The 18,692-nt window shown below is 35.7% G+C and overlaps 1 protein-coding gene across 1 annotated transcript; it reads right to left on the bottom strand.

Moving 5' to 3' along the window:
* Positions 1–15,837: 15,837 nt before the first annotated feature.
* On the bottom strand, positions 15,838–17,730 carry LOC121260123 (gibberellin 3-beta-dioxygenase 1-like). Its single transcript, XM_041161973.1, has 2 exons — positions 16,923–17,730; positions 15,838–16,569 (listed from the first exon to the last, which is right to left on the bottom strand). Exons 1-2 carry the CDS (start codon positions 17,405–17,407, stop codon positions 15,939–15,941), a joined length of 1,116 nt encoding a protein of 371 aa, XP_041017907.1. The 5' UTR covers positions 17,408–17,730; the 3' UTR covers positions 15,838–15,938.
* Positions 17,731–18,692: the final 962 nt, after the last annotated feature.

Here is an 18,692-nt window from a genome sequence, read left to right as displayed (position 1 = left end):
TCGGATGGGAGGTTTTAATAATTTAGTCATTCTTAGATAGTTATCTTATATAGTTAATGTTAAATGTTAGTAGCAGTCAATTCCATCAATTATTATTCATCTTTATATACAACACACTTTGTCAATTGCCTCTTGCACACCAAATCTTAGTTTCGGACCTAATAGTCGATATACTAATTAGTAATTACTATTAGAGCACTGGTATTGAATTTACCAGTGAAACCCTCTGCATTGGAATAGTCAAAACTTGGTAGCTCCACATATGAGCTACAGTAAATCCAAACATTTCTCCATCTTTGGCTAGACATTGTTCATAGCCAAAACAAATATTTTATTCTAAAATATTGCTATCTCCAATTATTAATTAACATTGTCAATAATAATATTAATTAACTAATTTTTTGCATGATTATTAATATTACTATCTCTAATTATTAATTAATATATGGTTGGTATAGTTGCAAAATATGAAAAAAAAAAAGTTAATAAATATTATTATTAAAAAATAATATTTTAATAATATTTTGGCTAATATATGGATAATTCAATGTGAAGTTATATGTTAAATGGCTTAATTGGTTTTAGGCAAAACATGTAGTTTTAGGTAAATTTTAACTAGATCATTGTCAATACTCTTGAATCTAGTTTGTTTTTGCAGAGGAGTTGAAATTAAAGTTAAAAGTTAAATAAAATATTGTTAAGATATATTTTTTTTAATATTATTTTTATTTTGAGATTTAAAAATTGAATTGTACATTTTAGACTTTAATTGTGGTCCCCAGTAAGTTCGTAATCACAGCCAGCCGAAATTAGAGAGAATTAATGGTACTGAAGATGTTGGAATTTTTCTGGTCTTAAAAAACGACCCATAATTCTGATTTTAAAATTATTTTGGCCTTTTGGGTCGTCCTATCAATTAGCCTTACCTTCTAGTCTTGTCCAGAAGTCCACCAGCTTCATCATGAAAGCCCATCCGATTCTTCCTTGGTAAATATCACAAGTCTATAGAAATATCTATGATAGAAGGAATGAAGTAGATAGAATATGTACTAAGAAATTATTCCTTATACCCAAAAGCCTTTAATTTTTCAAAACCTCTGGCCATCCGGAGCTTTGTAATGTGCCAATTAAATATGATATGGCAATTTTATTTTTATTTTATTACTTATTTAAGTTAGTTCAATTAGTTCAAGTGTATTATAAACATCTCATATTGGATATGAGAAAGGTGATAAATGAGATTCTTTTTTATTAGAGAGAGATAGAGAGAGAGAGAGAGAGAGTTTTGGCTCTTTATACCGAATAGAACTTATGCTTTTCATGGATCCATTGCAAATTTGCAAATGATATCGGAGAGTGAACTTTCCTTTGATCTTTACACCAATGCAGTTCTTGCTTCAAAAGATCGAAGGCACGGGAGATCAGAACGGGTTACCAGTTTTTTTATATATTAAAAAAAAATTAAGATTTGGATTTATCTTGGTAATTAAGATTTGAGGCCGGGTCTTCAACCACTACATCAATAGAAACCACCTTTTGCGTCAAAAGTATTTTTGTCGATACTCCCTGTGAAGCTAAAACATATCACTTGCGGCAAAATTAAAGTCGACGCAAAATTCCATTGCAAATGGTGACATACGACAATTCTAATAGTATATTTTTTTATTGCGGCAAAATTTTAAGTTTTTACGGTATTTTTTGGTTGCCACAAAAACCACTACAAGAAAAATAAATTTTTTGCAACGATTTTTTCTTTTTTTGGCGACAATTTTAATTTGATTGCAAAAGTCAAATTTTTTGCATTTCCGTCATATTATTTCAAATGAGTAAAAAATCATTGCTAAAAATAACTTTTTGCGACCAAATTAAAATTATTGTCATGAATAATTTGGATGGAAAAAATTAATTTTGACACCTTAATTTGTTTTACAATGACATTAATTTGTCACAAAATGGTCTATGTGGTATTTACCTATTTGCAACAACATTATACCACCACAAAAGGCCGATTTTAAAAACAAAAAGGCAGAAAATCCTTTCTTCCCCCCCACCCCACCCCACCCCACCCCAGGGTTTGTGTCTCTATTTCTTTCTCTTCCCTCATTTTGTCATTCAAATTCCATACTCTCTCTCTCTCTCTCTCTCTCTCTCTCTCTCTCTCTCTCGTATGCCACCATCGTGCTCCAATACACCGGTAAGCCGTCCTTTCCCTTTTTGCTATGGTTTTTTTCGTTGGCCTTTTTGTCTTTTAAACTTTGTTTTGTTTTCAAATTCAATTTAGGTATTTTCAGTTTGAGTCTTCGTCTCTCTCCATGATCTCTCTTGCACCTCTCTTTCTCCATTTCACTCTCCACCTTTTTCTCTTTCTAAAAAAACTATAGATAGAGGTAATCTTCCTTGGATTATCTCCACTTGTAACCTAGGCCCTGATCTCCATTGAAGGAGGTCTTCTTTTGTGTTCATCTACCGTTTGGAAGAGGACTTTTGTGCTTAGTTCTTCTGACGGTATGTTTTCTTGATTTTCTCTTAATCTCTTCTGTTACTTTTTTGTTATTTAAGTTTTTTTTTTTTAGAGCTTGTTTTGATTATCGTTTGCTTGGGGATTTCTTCAATGAGGATTTTGGGCTAGCTTTTTGTGTTCTTGTAGGCATTGTTCAGATGGATTTGTCAATGATGCTTCAAAATCATATATGAATTTCTCTCTCTCGTTACCTAACGGCCAAAGGAAATAATAGGATTGCATTGCTAAGAGGCTTTTTGTTTATGAAATAGATTTGATCTAAAAAGTTAGTTAGGACTGAGATGTGGGGTGGATTATATGGTGAGTAAAGTGTTCTCTTGTGCTATATGCTTATTTTATTCTTCAATGAGGGTTTTGATTAATCATTTTCTTCTAATTCAGGCATGTTGTTTCTTTCCTCCATTTTAGTCTATATTCTTTTACCTTCTTTTTATATTTTTTCTTTTTGATTAGGTGAGACAGCATTTATATTGGATTCGGTAACTTTGTGAGTTTTTATTCTTATTTCTAATATCAATTCATATGTTCTTATGGTGTTCCCGATCTATTGATGCTTAAAATTGTTTCCAATATTTTAATGGTAAGTCTTGTGACTTCTTGAAGACATTCACAATTTATTGAAATTTTTTAAAAAAAAATGAACATTCTAACCTTAAGGACTAGGAAGTGGCTGGAATGGGGTTTGATAATTAATTTTGTACACGTTGTTTGAGCTTTGGGTTACCTTTGTGGGCATTTAAGTTTGATTGAAAAACTCGACACAATACAACATATAAAGTGGGTGATTGGAGATGATTTTGTCATAATAACAGCAGTGTTCATGTTGAGATGATGCTTAAGCTGTGTGTCCAACATCCATGGCCTTATCAACCGCATAGATGGATTGAGAGTAATGGAGATTATGGCAAAACTTGTGCATTTTTCTTATTGAGCAAGCCAAACAGGTTAATGAAGTATGAGCATAACCAATTGAATGTCTTTTATAGTTTGAGTTTTCCTGCATTTATAAACCTTATCCTGATGATACTTTTTTTCATAGAGTTGTAAGAATGTTGACTAACTTTAATTGAGGATATAATTACTACAGGGCACATTGTAGCGGCAAAGCAATGCTTTGGATATTAAATCAAGGTATTTGGGAGAAAGTGATTATTTCCACTCATTATTTACTCTGCACTCTAAACACAAGCATAAACATCATGGATTTTTTTCTTACATAATTTCTTTGTGTAACTCTGAATCTCTGATGGAGATTGTATTTTATACTGTCGGTGATCCTATGCTTTTCTTTGCAATCTTTTTCACCTTAAAAGCTTTTACTCTTACTATATGTTGGGTTGGGTTTCTCTATCTCTCAAATTGCCCCTTATTTTGGCATGCTAATGCTCTATTTTCATTCTTTCTTAGATGACAATTGAAGGGCTCAAGCACACCGGTCAACAACAACTAAACAGAACCTTGGATGATCATGCCAGGTGGAAGGGATAAAATATACCAAGTCCATTGTGTTTTCTTGGCCCAACCCAAAGTGGGAGTACTCATCAGGAAGGAAGAATAAGAAGAAAATGGAAAAGGACAAAAGACTAAGAATGGCATCAGGAGGAAATGAGGGGGTGGACATAAAGAAGAGGTGATGTGACATAAAGGAGGAGTGAAGGGACGTAAAGTGAGAAGAGGAGGCAGAAGATAAAAGGGAGAGAATCAGATGACTTTAGGGACTTTTGACCAGACTTCTCCTGGAAGGCTTCTCCAACCTCACGATAGGAGCTCCAATAACGAGATCTCCACCCTCCCTAAACTGTAAAACAAGCATATTATAATGGACTCTACCCTCTCTAAACCCCCGTAAATGAGGTAGGCCCAGTGTCGAATCACGTAAATCTGTGTGTACATCTCTTTTATTTTTTACGTATTTATTTACAGTTCATTGTCCTGGATATACGCGCGGATACCGTACAATCGCACTCGACCACCACCGGGGACTCCACACCACACCAATCGAGGCCCGGATCCCAATAGCAGGCCGGGAATAACTCTTTCTCCCATTCCAATTTGTTGTGCCGATTTTAGGCATTAACACCAGATTTAAAGTCGCACAAGTATTGATGTGCCTTTATGGATTATAATTGTAATTCTTTATAAGAAAACACAAGTATTTTGTGTAATTGCTTTATGGATTGTAATATAATATAAAATGTGTAATTTTTTCATGTATTTTGTGACAATAGTTTTAGAGTTGACAATAAATTTTTCCTAGCAAATTGTTTATATTTGCAACACTACTAGTTAGTCACAAATATATTTCTTGACCGTGTAGTTGGTCATTTTGCATCACAAGAATAACACATTTGTGAAGGTCTTTCTCGCGACAAATATTAAAGACTTGTAGCGATATTTATTTGTGACACTAAAAACAACTCGGGAATAATATTTTTTTTTTCGCAATTGCGGCACAAACATATTGCCACAATTGTGTTTTTTTTACCATCGACTCACTCTTTTACGTCTAAATTGAAACACATTTGTGAAGACAAAATTTGCGGCAAATATTAGAGTTGTTTGTGACCCACACTAGTTTCGCCACCATAAACTTTTTGAGACGCTCTAGTTGTGTCCACTTTGCGGAGATTGGAGTTGGAAGAAATTAATTATTTACGATATTTTTTAGTATTTTTGTAGCAATTTTATTCAACAAAAAAGATCGTTTCTGTTGTAGTAAATCTTTGCGCCAAGGTGATACTTGCTTTAGTTTTTTTGTAATTTCGTTATATGGATTTGATCGTAGGGGTGAGGGGTCTTCAATCTAGACTCTAGGATTAATTAATAAAAAGGTTATTTGCAATTTAAAAGCTTCAATTTTTAACTTTTTTTGAGTTTTCTAAATTCACTTATAAATGCAAATATATGGGGGTTGAAAAAACCATAAAAAATTTATTATTACTATAGCATGTAAAAATGCACCAAATTGAACGGCGTGTTATAAAACTACCTAGCATATAAAACAAAGGTTGTTAGTCCGAATAAGCCTTCGTTTGGATTTAAAGATGAGTTGAATAAAATATCGCTAGAACATTATTTTTAATATTATTATTATTTTAAAATTTAAAAAAGTTGAATTATTTATTATATTTTATATGAGAATTTAAGAAAATTGTAATGATGAGATGAGATAAGTTGAAATGAGTTTCGAAACTAAACGGGACCTAAATTGACCTGAATCCAATTATATTGATGGGCTCAAACTCTATCATTTTGTACGTCTGTGTACGTATCAAATTTACTGGACCATTAATTATATATATATATATAAATTAAGAAAAAAAACTGAATTCAATTGCTAAGCGTAACCGCTGGGGAGTCCCTGCCAACGTGGAAAATGAAACATTGCGTTTCATTTGCATCAAAACGAGTTGTTCAATCTCGTTGCCCTCCCTCCCTTCGTCTTCCAACATACCCACATGAATGTCCCTGTGTTATTTTTCCAGCGTCCTTCGACCCTCCCTCCCAAAGTCTTTCATTTTCGTAGTTTCGTCTTCACAGCTTCTTCTTTGCATCTTCTAACTCTCCCTTCGTCTTCGCATCTTCTTCTTCTTCTTCTAACTCGGATCCAAAGCCATGGAAGTGCAGGAGAACCGATGAGAAGAAATGGGACCTAACCATTCTTTGTTTATTCCTATATTCATTATATTATTCTTTTTTTATTATTATTGTTCTTATCCAATATCATCAATGAATTATGTGACATGGGTAGTTGAATTTTATCTTTTGTAAATAAATGTGTTTTGTTAGTTGACCCGTGAAGGAGAAATGGTCTTCGTGGCTGCCTCAAACAAAGAGTACCATTGGCAATAAATGATGCAGACCAAAGTGGGATTAAACAAGGACGATACCACCATCTGTGAATCATCTGTTGCTTATACTCTAGGACTGCGAAATTAGGAGCAGCTAAATGACCAATATTGTAGCTTATCCTTTAGCCCCATCCTCGGCACACACAAGACTAGAGAAGAGCCATTTCAATAATGCGTGATGCACAATAGAGAGAGATAATATTGGCCATGAAATTAACAAATGCTCTTCTTCAAACAAGAAGCTACGGCTTTCTTCCCATACAGTACTACCAATTTATATGGGAGATGAAGACGAAGATGTCAGACCATATGATGACGAAGATGCGAAGAAGAAGCTACGAAAACGAAGCTGCGAAAATGAAAGACTCTGTTTGGAAGGGAGGCTCGAAGGACGCTGAAGAAACCGCACAAGGACATTCATGTGAGTCTGTGGGAAGATGTAGGAAGGGAGGGCAACGAGATGGAATCACTCGTTTTGATGCAAATGAAACACTGTTTTATTTTCCACGTTGGCAGGGACTCCCCATCAGTTACGCGCCCCTACTGTACGTAAAAGAATAGATAAGTTAATACGTATCAATACTGCTGCCACCTGGCATGCAACATCCGTTTGTTGAACTCGTTTCGGTCACGTAACAGTAAACTCGTATTTGAGACGTGTTACAATTACAAAATAATTTTATAAAAATAAATTTATAAACTGATATATATATATATATAATACATTAGATTTATTTTACAATAATATTTTATAATAATAAAATATTTTAATTTATAAATTTACTTTTACATAATTTTTTGTGGCTAAAACATTAATCTTCTTGCTAGCTAGCACGTAGGTAGCTTTAATTTCTAGTAAACGAATTTCTTGCAGTTGTACGTGCTCTATGTTTCCAATTCCGTTCTTATTTTATTTTTCTTTCTCTGTGTCATGAGGTAACTCGATCTTATATATAGATTTATGCACAGTTGTTTTTTGCTGTGATTGTGTTGCCACCACAATTACTAGCTCGTGAGTTCCGGTCCCATTGGAGGAGAAAGAGCTTCAGAATTAGGCTAGTAAAGCCATTATGCATAAACTTCTAATTTTCTCGATATTTCTATATATGTATGATCGATCACTTGCATTCAATCCCACGGTGCTGCATTAATGATCATACTCTTCATGATCTTCATTTTTTTGGTACTGCATTCCTGATCTTAACGTACTCGTTCATGTATACATGACTGTATGATGGATGCGTAATTTTCGATCCCAAACGGGGGTACTACCTTGATGGAAGCCTTTTGCTTACCTCATTTTGTTGGTGACAGCTTTCGCGCGCATTCCTGTCATGTATTGATTGAAGTCCCATGCATATATGATCAGACTCGCTAAACGTTTCCAACCTTTGGTTTAGAGATTAGAGCCCCAAATTACTGCTAGAAGCGTGGACATTTAGAGTACTCTAGTAAAGCGTGAAAGTCAAGAAATAGATGTTAATTAATGAAGTTCAGATGAATGTTGGTTTCAGTCACTTCAGAAATCAAAGGAGTTAGTTAGTACTCCTGAAAGATGGACTTACATCAGCAGGAATAAGACGTACTTTTTGGTTTGTTATCAGCAACTTGCGATATCCCTAGGTAATCATTCAGTGCACACGTCTTTCTGTGCTGGAGGTTTCGTCAAAGAAAGTAGAAAAAAGGGCAAGGCCATGAAGGGCAATCAAAAGGCCAGCTACTGATAATTTACTATGGTCAAGAATTTGCATCAAGTCACATAGATGATAAGAAAGGCAATTTAATGCAAAGATTTGGCATAGATATTTCCACGGAAGAAGAAAAAAAGTTAAAGCTGTAGGGCAAGCTTTCAAAGTCCATGCAAGTACGTAAAAGCTAATTGCCCTTTCTTTTTAGTTAAAGAGTCACTGCATCAAGGATATATAGATCTATGCTAGCTTGATCAGGTTAACTATCAAGCAGCTTGCATTTGCATGCACGTCATGCTTTTAAATCTCATATGGTTTCCATTATTATCACTATCGATCGAGTGGGTTCCTGATCAGGTCAATGTCAGAAACTGTTGGTTTTAAACAACGGAAGCAAAACAGAGAAAAAAACAAGGAAATTACTTGAGAACCCTCAACGCTTTTAGTTCACAGATTGATACTATGGTTCTGCTATTCATCTTCCATTGATCATGCTTTTATAAGCTTACATAGAAACTCACAAAATTCATTTAAAACAGAAATATAACTTCCAACTCAGACTGATAAAAGAGAACTTAATATAGTAAAACATAAATAGAAATATGAAGAGTTTCTAGGAAATAAACATCACAATAACTTATCTTCAATACTCCTCCTTGATGTGATTTCCAGTTACACCAAGCTTTGATATGAGAAACTGAAACTTGTCTCTTGAGAGTGCTTTTGTGAATATATCAGCAAGTTGCTTTTCTGATCTACAAAACTTCAAAGTAATTTCACCATTTGATTCAAGTTCACGCAAGAAATGTTATTTAATTGCAATATGTTTAGTTCTACAATGCTGGACTGGATTTTTGGCAATTGCAATGGCTGATTTATTATCACAGAAAATTTCAGTAGATTCCAACTGTTTCTCCCCCATGTCTTTAAGTATTCTTCTCAACCAAATGGATTTGTGCACAACTTGCAGCTGCCACATACTCTGCTTCAGCAGTTGATTGTGCTACATTGCCTTGCTTTTTCGAACTCTAGGAAAACATAGCAAATCCTAGACTAAAACAATAACCTGAAGTGCTCCTCAAATCATCACATGAACCTGCCCAATCATTGTCTGTAAATCCCACCAGCTTTGTATTTGAAGTTTTCTTATACCAAATACTAAAGCTAATAGTTCCCTACAAGTATCTCAAAATTCTATTGGTTGTTCCAAGATGTATTTGGCTAGGATATTGCATGAATCTTGAAAGTAAACTAGTGGCATACAAGATATCAGGTCTAGTGTTCCACAGATGCAGCAAACTTCCTACCAAACTTCTATAAATCGAAGCATCCACCTTGTTTCCACTATCTTCCTTTTTCAATTTCTCATTAGGAATTAATGGAGTTGCCACAGGTTTACAGCCTGACATATTGAATCTTCTTAAGAGATCTTCAGTGTACTTCCTCTGGGAACAAAAGATTCCTTCAGCGTCTTGACTTACTTCCATACCTAGGAAATAATGCATATTTCCTAAATCACTCATCTCAAAACTTGCCATCATTTCTTTTTAAAATTTTTCAATCATTCCAACATTACTTCCGGTAAAAACCAGATCATCCACATAAAGAGATACAATGATCAAATCATTACTATTTTGAGACTTTACATACAAGGTAGGCTCACTCTTGCTCCTCCTGAAGCCTTGCTCAATAAAATATTGATCAATTCTCCCATACCAGGCCCTTGGTGCCTGTTTTAATCCATACAAAGCCTTTTTTAGTTTATAGACTTTGCCTTCTTCTTTCTCGAACCCCTCGGGTTGATCCACAAAAACTTCTTCTTCCAACACCCCATTTAGGAATGCTGATTTCACATCCAGTTGCAAAACTTTCAGTGAAACTAAGGCTCTAATGGTCTCCATCCTTGCAATAGGAGCAAAGGTTTCATTGTAATCTATTCGATGTTGCTGCACATACCCCTTGACAACCAACTTTGCTTTATGCTTCAAGATAGAGCCATCCGAATTTAATTTAGTCTTATAAATCCATTTTACTCCAATAACTTCTTTATTTGTTGGTACAGAAACCAACTCCCAAGTTTCATTTTTCTCTATCATTTTAATTTCTTCTCTCATAGCTTTCTGCCAAACTTCCTCCTTTGAAGCTCCTGCAAAGCTATTTGGCTCAAGTGTAGCATAATTACAATGCTCGTATACTTCACTAAGAAGTCTTGTTCTTCTTATGGGAGATTCAAGAGTTGACTCTTCTTCACTATTATCAGAGAATACTTGAGTAGCTATAGGACTTTCTGTGTGAGTTTGCTGAATATGACTTGTTTCTGCTTCAGCTTCTTCTTCTTCTTCTTCTATTAGTGACTCAACTGGTACCTCTACACTTTGTTTAATCACTTTCTCAGCTTCCCAATCCCAAGATGCATTGTCATTAAACCTCACATCTCGGCTCACAACTAGTTTTCTTGTTTTTAAGTTGAAAATTCGAAAACCTTTTGAAATGTTGTTGTATCCCACAAATATCCCTCTTTCTGCTTTCTCTTCCAGCTTAGTTATCTTTTGAGATGGAACATGAATATAACAAATACAACCAAACACCCTTAAGAAACTTGCAGAGGGTTTAATTCCACTCCAAGCTTCATAAGGTGTTTGACTTTCAATTGCTTTTGTAGGCACACGATTGAGCAAGAACACAGCAGTGTTCACTGCTTCACCCCGGAATTCTTGGGGTAATTTTTTCTCAAGTAACATGCATCTTGTCATTTCCATGACTGTCCTATCCTTTCTCTCGGACACTCCATTCTGTTGTGGAGAATAGGCCACAGATAGCTGATGTTCTATCCCTTCAGCTTCACAAAATTTTTCAAATTCTTTGAAGTTATATTCACTGCCTCTATCACTCCTTAAAGATCTGATTTTATGGCCTGACTGCTTCTCAACTAGCAGTTTGAACTTCTTGAAAACTCCAAAAACTTCAGATTTTTCATGAAGAAAATAAACCCAAATCATTCTAGTAAAATCATCTATGAAAAGAATGAAATACCTGCTTTGATTGTGAGTTGAAGTCCTCATTGGTCCACATACATCAGTATGAACCAACTATAATTTTTCTTTAGCTCTCTAATTGCTTTCTGAAGGGAATGGCAGTTTGTGTTGCTTTCCAACCATGCACCCTTCACATACTTCAGTTTCTTTTTCCAAAAGAGGTAAATCTCTCATCATCCCCTTCTGATGCAATAATCTCAAAGAATTAAGATTGTAATGCCCAAATCTTTGGTGCCATAACATTGTCTCATCCACAGTTGCCACCATAGCTTTAGGAAAGCTCCATTGAATGGGAAAATTTCTAAATTTTGCACAAATCATTCTCAAAACACAAGGAATAACCATTTTCCATCATTTGGCCGACACTTAACAAATTTTGATCAAGAGAAGGAACAAGTAATATATCTTTAATAAACTTAGTACATTTCTTTGTTGAGATGGCCACTGTGCCTTTTCCTCTAGATTCAACAAGTTCTCCATATCCCATCTTGACTTTGGTTTTGATAGAAGTGTCCAGACTAGTGAAGATAGCCTCATTAGATGCCATGTGATTGCTACATCCATTGCCTATGAACCAGATATTCTCTTCTTGAGTGAGAGCTTGACATGCAAAAAAAAAAAAAAGCTCATTCTCCTCTTTTTCTTCTGAATAGTTAGCTTGTTGATTGTTCTTGTATCTACAATCCTTTTCCATATGCCCAAATTTTTTACAATTTCAACATTGTGGCTTCTCGGCATGATAACATTTTTTTTTCTAAATGGTTTGTCTTCTTGCAGATACCACAAGGAGGAAATTCGCCCATTTTCCCTTTCATCCTGTTTTCCATTTGAGCTTGATCAGAATTCTTGTAATCCTTTTGAGGCTTCTTTTTATAATCTTTTGTTTTTTTGTTTTTCAGATTCACTCTTGATTGAAATGCATGCTCCAAAGAACCATCATTCCTTCTAGCTAATCTTTGCTCATGGGCTTGAAGGGAACCCATCAACTCAGTAACTGACAGAGTTTGCAAGTCCTTTGACTCTTCAATAGCTGCTACTACATGATCATACTTCTCGGGTAAACTAATCAGAATCTTTTGAACAATCCTTTGATCAATCACCTCTTCACCATGGGCACACATTTGATTAACTAATTCAATTAATCTGGAATCATATTATTGCTTCAAAGTCCTTCATTTTTAAATTTTCAAACTCCCTTCTAAAACCTGGAAGTTTGATAAGTTTTACCTTAGTATTTCCTTGAAATTTTGCCTACAGAATCTCCCATGCTGCCTTTGAAGTTTCAGCCCTCATCAATCTTGGAAAGATTGATTTAGACACAACCTGTTGTAGGATGAACAATGCTTTTACATCTTTGGTAGTTTCTTGCTTGGATTGAGTTGAATCCGAAACTCCTACTGCTGGAACTGTCACCCCATTTTCCACGACATGCCACAAATCTTGAGAGATGAAAAAGTCTTCATTTTTATGCTCCAATAATCATAGCTTTCGCCACTGAAAATAGGAACAGATGTTGATGCTCCAAAGGTAGCCATTTTAGACCCTCAGATGAACCTGGTTTGCTCTGATACCAATTGTTGGTTTTAAACAATGGAAGCAAAACGGAGAAAAAACAAAGAAATTACTTGAGAAACCTCAACCCTTTTAGTTCACGGATTGATACTATGGTTCTGCTATTCATCTTCCATTGATCATGCTTTTATAAGCTTACATAGAAACTCACAAAATTCATTTAAAACAGAAATACAACTTTCAACCCAGACTAATAAAAGAGAACTTAATATAGTAAAACATAAATAGAAATATGAAGAGTTTCTAGGAAAAAAACATCACAATAACTGATCTTCAATAGAAACACCAGGGCATGCATTTCATAAATGAATGTTCTTAAAAGGAACGTCTACCTACTTAATTTGGACTAGTATTTCTTCATTTGAAATGTATAATAATATATAATAATATGAGAGGATCGATACATGAATCCTTTTGATGGAGACTTGAGTGATCATAAATTAAGTTGAAGTTGGGTAATAGCTAGGTACTTGAATCATTTGAAAAGACATTGACCCAAGGAATCCACTGTTTCGATATTTTGGGTATTCATTAGTTATTAGACTGTAGGGCCACATATATGATTCTCGATCTGAAGTGAAAAGAGAAACCGCGTAGAATTAGATGATCTTAATGGACTTGCTAAAGTGGGATCAGACACAAAAAATCTGTCCCCATTCTAAAAATACATTCACTTTAAAATGCAAGTTGGAGTTGGTGTCAATGATGTGATTGTGAAATGTGGAGCAGCAGCTGAGATTATAATCATCATGATGATATATATATATATATATATATATATATATATATGTTGATAGCATTCAAATTAGTTCGTGTAAAACATCTTATTCATAAAATCATACTTCAACCCAGCTTTTTAATTATACGATTTGATTGAGAGTGATTATGATATAATTCCCTGAATTGAAGGAGCTAATTAATTATTGATTCAGATATTTGACAAACATGCCTGATCGACATTAATCAATATAATGCTACCTAGAGATGAAAATAATGCACAGTGAAGTATATCGATCATTGCATTATTAGCTAATAGTTATAAAATGATAAATGTCAGTCGATTCAATCAAGATTTTGGAGCTGCAAACTCTGGCAGATATTGGAACATATATGGCATCAAACTTTAGTAGGACAGCCTCTGCCATCTGATCACTAGTCACAAGATAACAGCCGAAACTTGGGTTGTGGCTGTCCTATATTCTGAAGTCTATATATGCTACTAATAATTGTCAAGACCACAATTATTCTAGGAGAAACATACCACAAAAACAAGGCTTTAAGGCTTTTAATCATACATTGATTTCGATGTACTCCAGTCATGTCCATGATGGGGCCAATATGGAAATTGTTACAAGTATCCATCCATCCATCCATCCATTTTGGTAATCAAATCCAGTGGGTACATCATATATAGGTCAAATTTCATATCTTTGAGAACCCACAGATTATATAGGAAGATATCCAACCTCTCTGCAACTGATAAAGTGTATCTTTCTACTCAATAAATCATACATGTTGCATTCATACTAACCACCATGCAATTACAAATCTTTTTCAGTTTTTAATTTATTATTATTCATGTGGCTCTCATATTGTATAGGATGGATTCGGCTGTGCATATTAATTAATTATATTTTTCTTTACCCAAAAAAACATAGATCATCGTGTGTTTATCTACAACTTATTTTATATGGAAGATGACCAGTACTGTAACTTCATCTGGCCTGGGCAGTATTCATGAATGGACCTTGATGCATAAATGGCATGCAGTAGAAGTAGTACTCGTGATGGTGAGACAGGAAAAGGAAGTGTTTTTGGCTTTGATAGCTTAAAGCTGTTACCAAATATATATGAGAAAAGTGAAAGTAGAAATAAAGGGTAAGATGAGGACGGGAGACAAAAGAAAATAGAAAATAATAGGATTATTACCTTCTTACAATCTATTTATTACTCTTTTTGTATTTAATTTTTTATTTTATTTTATTTAATGATTAAGAAAGTAACTTTTAGTAAAATTATTTATTTTTTTAATTTTTTTTAATAATTAATGATGTAAAAATATTTTAAAAAATGATAATAAAATAAATATAATAAGTGAATAATAAATAAGTAATAACCTTATGATTAAGAGAGAGACAAAAAATAAAAAAAAAAGGAAAGGTGGTAAAGGTTAAAAAATGCCTTATCCCGATGATAAAGAGAGGGAGTGTAGCTCTGAGTGTTAAGGCCGGCTAATGTCAAGGCCGTGCACGTGGTTGCAGAGGCAACATCATCTTCAGCTAGCTTTTACACGAGGATATGATTTTCAAAAAAAGCATCGAAATGACTGACACTTATGTCTTTACAATGACGCCGAAATCCACATTGGAAAAATCAAATCACACGATCGAACAATCATAGCCTCATATGGTATTGGTTAACTTATTAACGATTTTTTAAGTCGTCGTGTTTGGGAAACATTATTTGACTGTGTTTGACGATGATCAACAAATTTTTTTTTTTTAAATCAAAATTCACTATTATAAACAAATATTAAAAAAAAAAAACACTAAAATTTTAATACTATAAGTGAAGCATACAATATAAAGTAACAATCTCAACGACACATGAGCTTGTTCGATCGAACAACATCTAGCTAGCTTGAATGATTTGTTATCTCGAATAAGTAACCTAATTAAATACAATCATTTATTATTATTATAAGTAATTCTCCAAGCTTCTTTCATCGATATAAACGTTTGGCCGTTTCTATATATCTTGAACATAGTGTTATTCGATCGTATTCCTTGGATAACAATTTTCGTCTTAATGATTCAAGCATATATTGGAAAGGGGGATCGAGGGGGATTGTCCTAGCTTCATGAATCAGTTCCAGGGCAAACCACGTCGGCTTGCGTCCTTTATTTGAATATTCAAATCGGGCAACTTTCCCTCTATCTCTTTCAACACAAAGACAAAAGATAGTACCAAACGCTCTTTTGTTTGCATCCCCATGCAGTATATGCAATTTGGTATAAACTTATCCTTTATGGGTCTTTTTTTCTCAATGCCAATTGACCTAATAATCAATCCTCCACCTTTCTTTTCTTTTTGTTAACCCCACAATCCTCAAGAAATGAGATCACCAATGATAACATGGCCAAACAAAAAACAACAGACAAGACAACAAATGGTAGGCCAAAATAATGGATAAAATTCTCAAAAAAGAAAAAAGAGAGAAAAAATAATAATCATGAAAATTAACATGATTTGAAGGTAAGTAGCTAGCTAGCTAGCCAACTTGTACTCTGTTATGATCATTTACATCAACCAATCCATTAAGAGGAGCGCAAAGGCGGACAGAGGAAAGTGCCTTGTTGAAATGCTTAGCCTTGGTGCCAAGGTACTCGGTCCAAGTGACTGGCCGGTAGAGTGGGGGGCGACTGGGTCCTAGCAGCTTTGAGAGTGGCGAGATTTGGACACTGCCTGGTGGCCCATAAAGATATGCAACTGAGAGACGATAACGGGTGCGGTTAACAATAGCGCGGTGGAGGACACTCGGGTACGAGCCGTTTGATAGAATGTGGAGGAGGTCGCCCACGTTGACCACAAGTGCACCCGGAAGTGGTGGAACCGTGACCCACCCTGTTCCCTCCCGGTGGACTTGAAGGCCACTAGTGTTGTTTTGGTAGAGAATGGTGAGCAGGGTCGAGTCGGTGTGTGCTGCTAGACCCATGGCTCGATCGGGGTCCGGACAAGCAGGATAGGAGTTCAATTGCAAGGCTGCGGATGCCCCTTCCAAGTCACCTTTTGGGCCAGCCCATTTGATATCCTCCTTGGATATGCCCAAGGAGCCTAGCATTAGCCACATAAGCCTCCCTGCGAGCTTTTTCATCTCTGTCTCGTATTCTTCAATTATGTCACTGGAAAAAATATATATATATATATATTTAAGGAAGATTAAGAACACTGTGTATATGCTAGGAAAGAAGCTAACATTATGGATATTAGACTAGGAAAACAGTAACAATTTGGATTTTGTTTTCCTGCTATTCTCGCTCCGAATCTTTTTTGTGGGTCCGTAGCCATCATTGCAATCTTTACTAATTGCATTAAGGAAGGAAATGCGTTTTATGTTCAGCTTTAGTACTTTCCCCACACACACACACACACACGGCCAAAAGGAAGAAGGAAAAAAAAAAAAAAAAAAACTGACTATGAAAAAGCAAACAACAATATCGCGCTTTTACACGTGCATGAGCATGTATAACCGTACCAGAATTTGCCATAATCTTGCGGCCAAAGTTGGCGGAATTGTTCGAGTGGCGAGCCTACGACGGTAAATCCCTCGGACCACATGAGCTTTGGGAAAAAGGAAGAGATCCGAGCCAGGCCATAGCCAGAGACACCGTCTGGGGAACGAGCAGCTTTGTGTTTTTGCTGGACAGGTAGAGAGAATAGGCTTCTACCAGTGTTCTCAATGTCATCAAGAAGGTTTTGAGAGATGCTATGGTTTGTAACTTGGAACACACCCCAAGTTTTACATGCATGGCCTACTAGTGTGAGAGCATTTGGGTCAGAGAGATCGACAACTGGCACGGACTCTGAGCTAAATGAGTCACCATATGAAGAAGAAGACTCGACGTCGAGTTGTCCCCATGTGTACGAGTCAGGTAACTCTTGGAGTGAGGTGAAGTCAGGGTGTTTATGGCACAGGTGGACAGGATGGGCTCTAAAGGCATCTGATAGTCTTAAAGGCATAGTGAAAGTTTTGCTGTGAGGGTTGTAGCGAGAGCTAGGGAGATCAGAAAGAGAGAGGAGTAATTGTACTTTTGTGTGTAGAAGAAATTGGTGGGTGTGTCTCGAGCTAGGAACTATGGAAAGTTAGCTAGAATAAATTTGTAGTAGTAGTAGTGGTAACAGTACTGGTGGAAGTACTTTGGTTGTGAGAATGCAAGGATAAAAGCCGGAAGCTGAGATGATAACAATGATGTGGGGAGTGGGGGGTTTATATAGGGAGAGAGCAAGAGTCATGTGCAATTGGGGGTGATGGGCATTGGAGTATGACAAAGGTGGGGTAGTGAGGTTAGTATGACAGTGTGTGTGTGTGTGAGTGAGAGAGAGAGAGGATGGTAGTTTCTGAAGAGGGGTTGAGTGGTGTTGGGGAGTGTTGACAGAAGGGGACAAGAAATGAAAGGGGAAGCAAGTGTTTTGTATTGGACAAGGGAAAGAACAAAAAGGGAAAGGACCATCTTGTCCTCTACAAACAATATAACTGAACCAAAGAAAGGCATCTCAACCTCTCAAAAACCAAAGGTATTCCATGAAACTATGAAAGGGAAGGGCCCTCCCTCTCTCCATGTGCCTCTGTCTTGTCCTCAAGTAGAAAAACATCTAAATCAGCACCCCTCCCCCCTCCCCCTCCCCCCCCCCCCCCCCCTATCTTGCTCCTAATCTCTCTGAAGTATAGGACAATACCCACCTTTACTTTCGGTCCTAATCTCTCTCTCTCTCTCTCTCTCTCTCTCTCTCTCTCTATTTATAATAGGACAATGCCAACCTTCAGTTAAAGTAAATTGACCAAAATCGACTTCTTCCCAAATTGCCCTTTCGAAATTTGGTGAACCTTCTCTTGAATCTATGTTATATGGCTGGGGGAGTACTACGGTTGGCAACTTGTTGGGAGTTTTCCTCTGGATTCCTCATCATGAAGCAATTGGAAAGAGAGAGTTTAGGAATATATTGAGAGAGAGAGAGAGAGAGATGTTGAAGGGCATGATTCTTTCCCCGGCCCAGGCCAACAAAATTAATATATATATATATATATATATATATATATATATAAATATTGGATGAGTGAGTGCTCCTATGCTTTTTCACTTGAATATTTGGTTATTTCCAAGAAAAGTAATAAAGTTTATTTTGGTATTTTGTGGTTAGATTTGTTTTCTTTTGTCCTATGTGACTCCAGTGGGCTCCCAAAAGTCACCAATTCTTTCGTACTTGAACATTTTTAGAGGTGTTACTAAAAGCTAGCACTGCACAA

Source organism: Juglans microcarpa x Juglans regia, chromosome 1D (assembly GCF_004785595.1).
Source record: "Juglans microcarpa x Juglans regia isolate MS1-56 chromosome 1D, Jm3101_v1.0, whole genome shotgun sequence".
Classification (NCBI taxonomy): Eukaryota; Viridiplantae; Streptophyta; class Magnoliopsida; order Fagales; family Juglandaceae; genus Juglans; species Juglans microcarpa x Juglans regia.
This window is presented reverse-complemented; position numbering and strand designations above follow the sequence as displayed.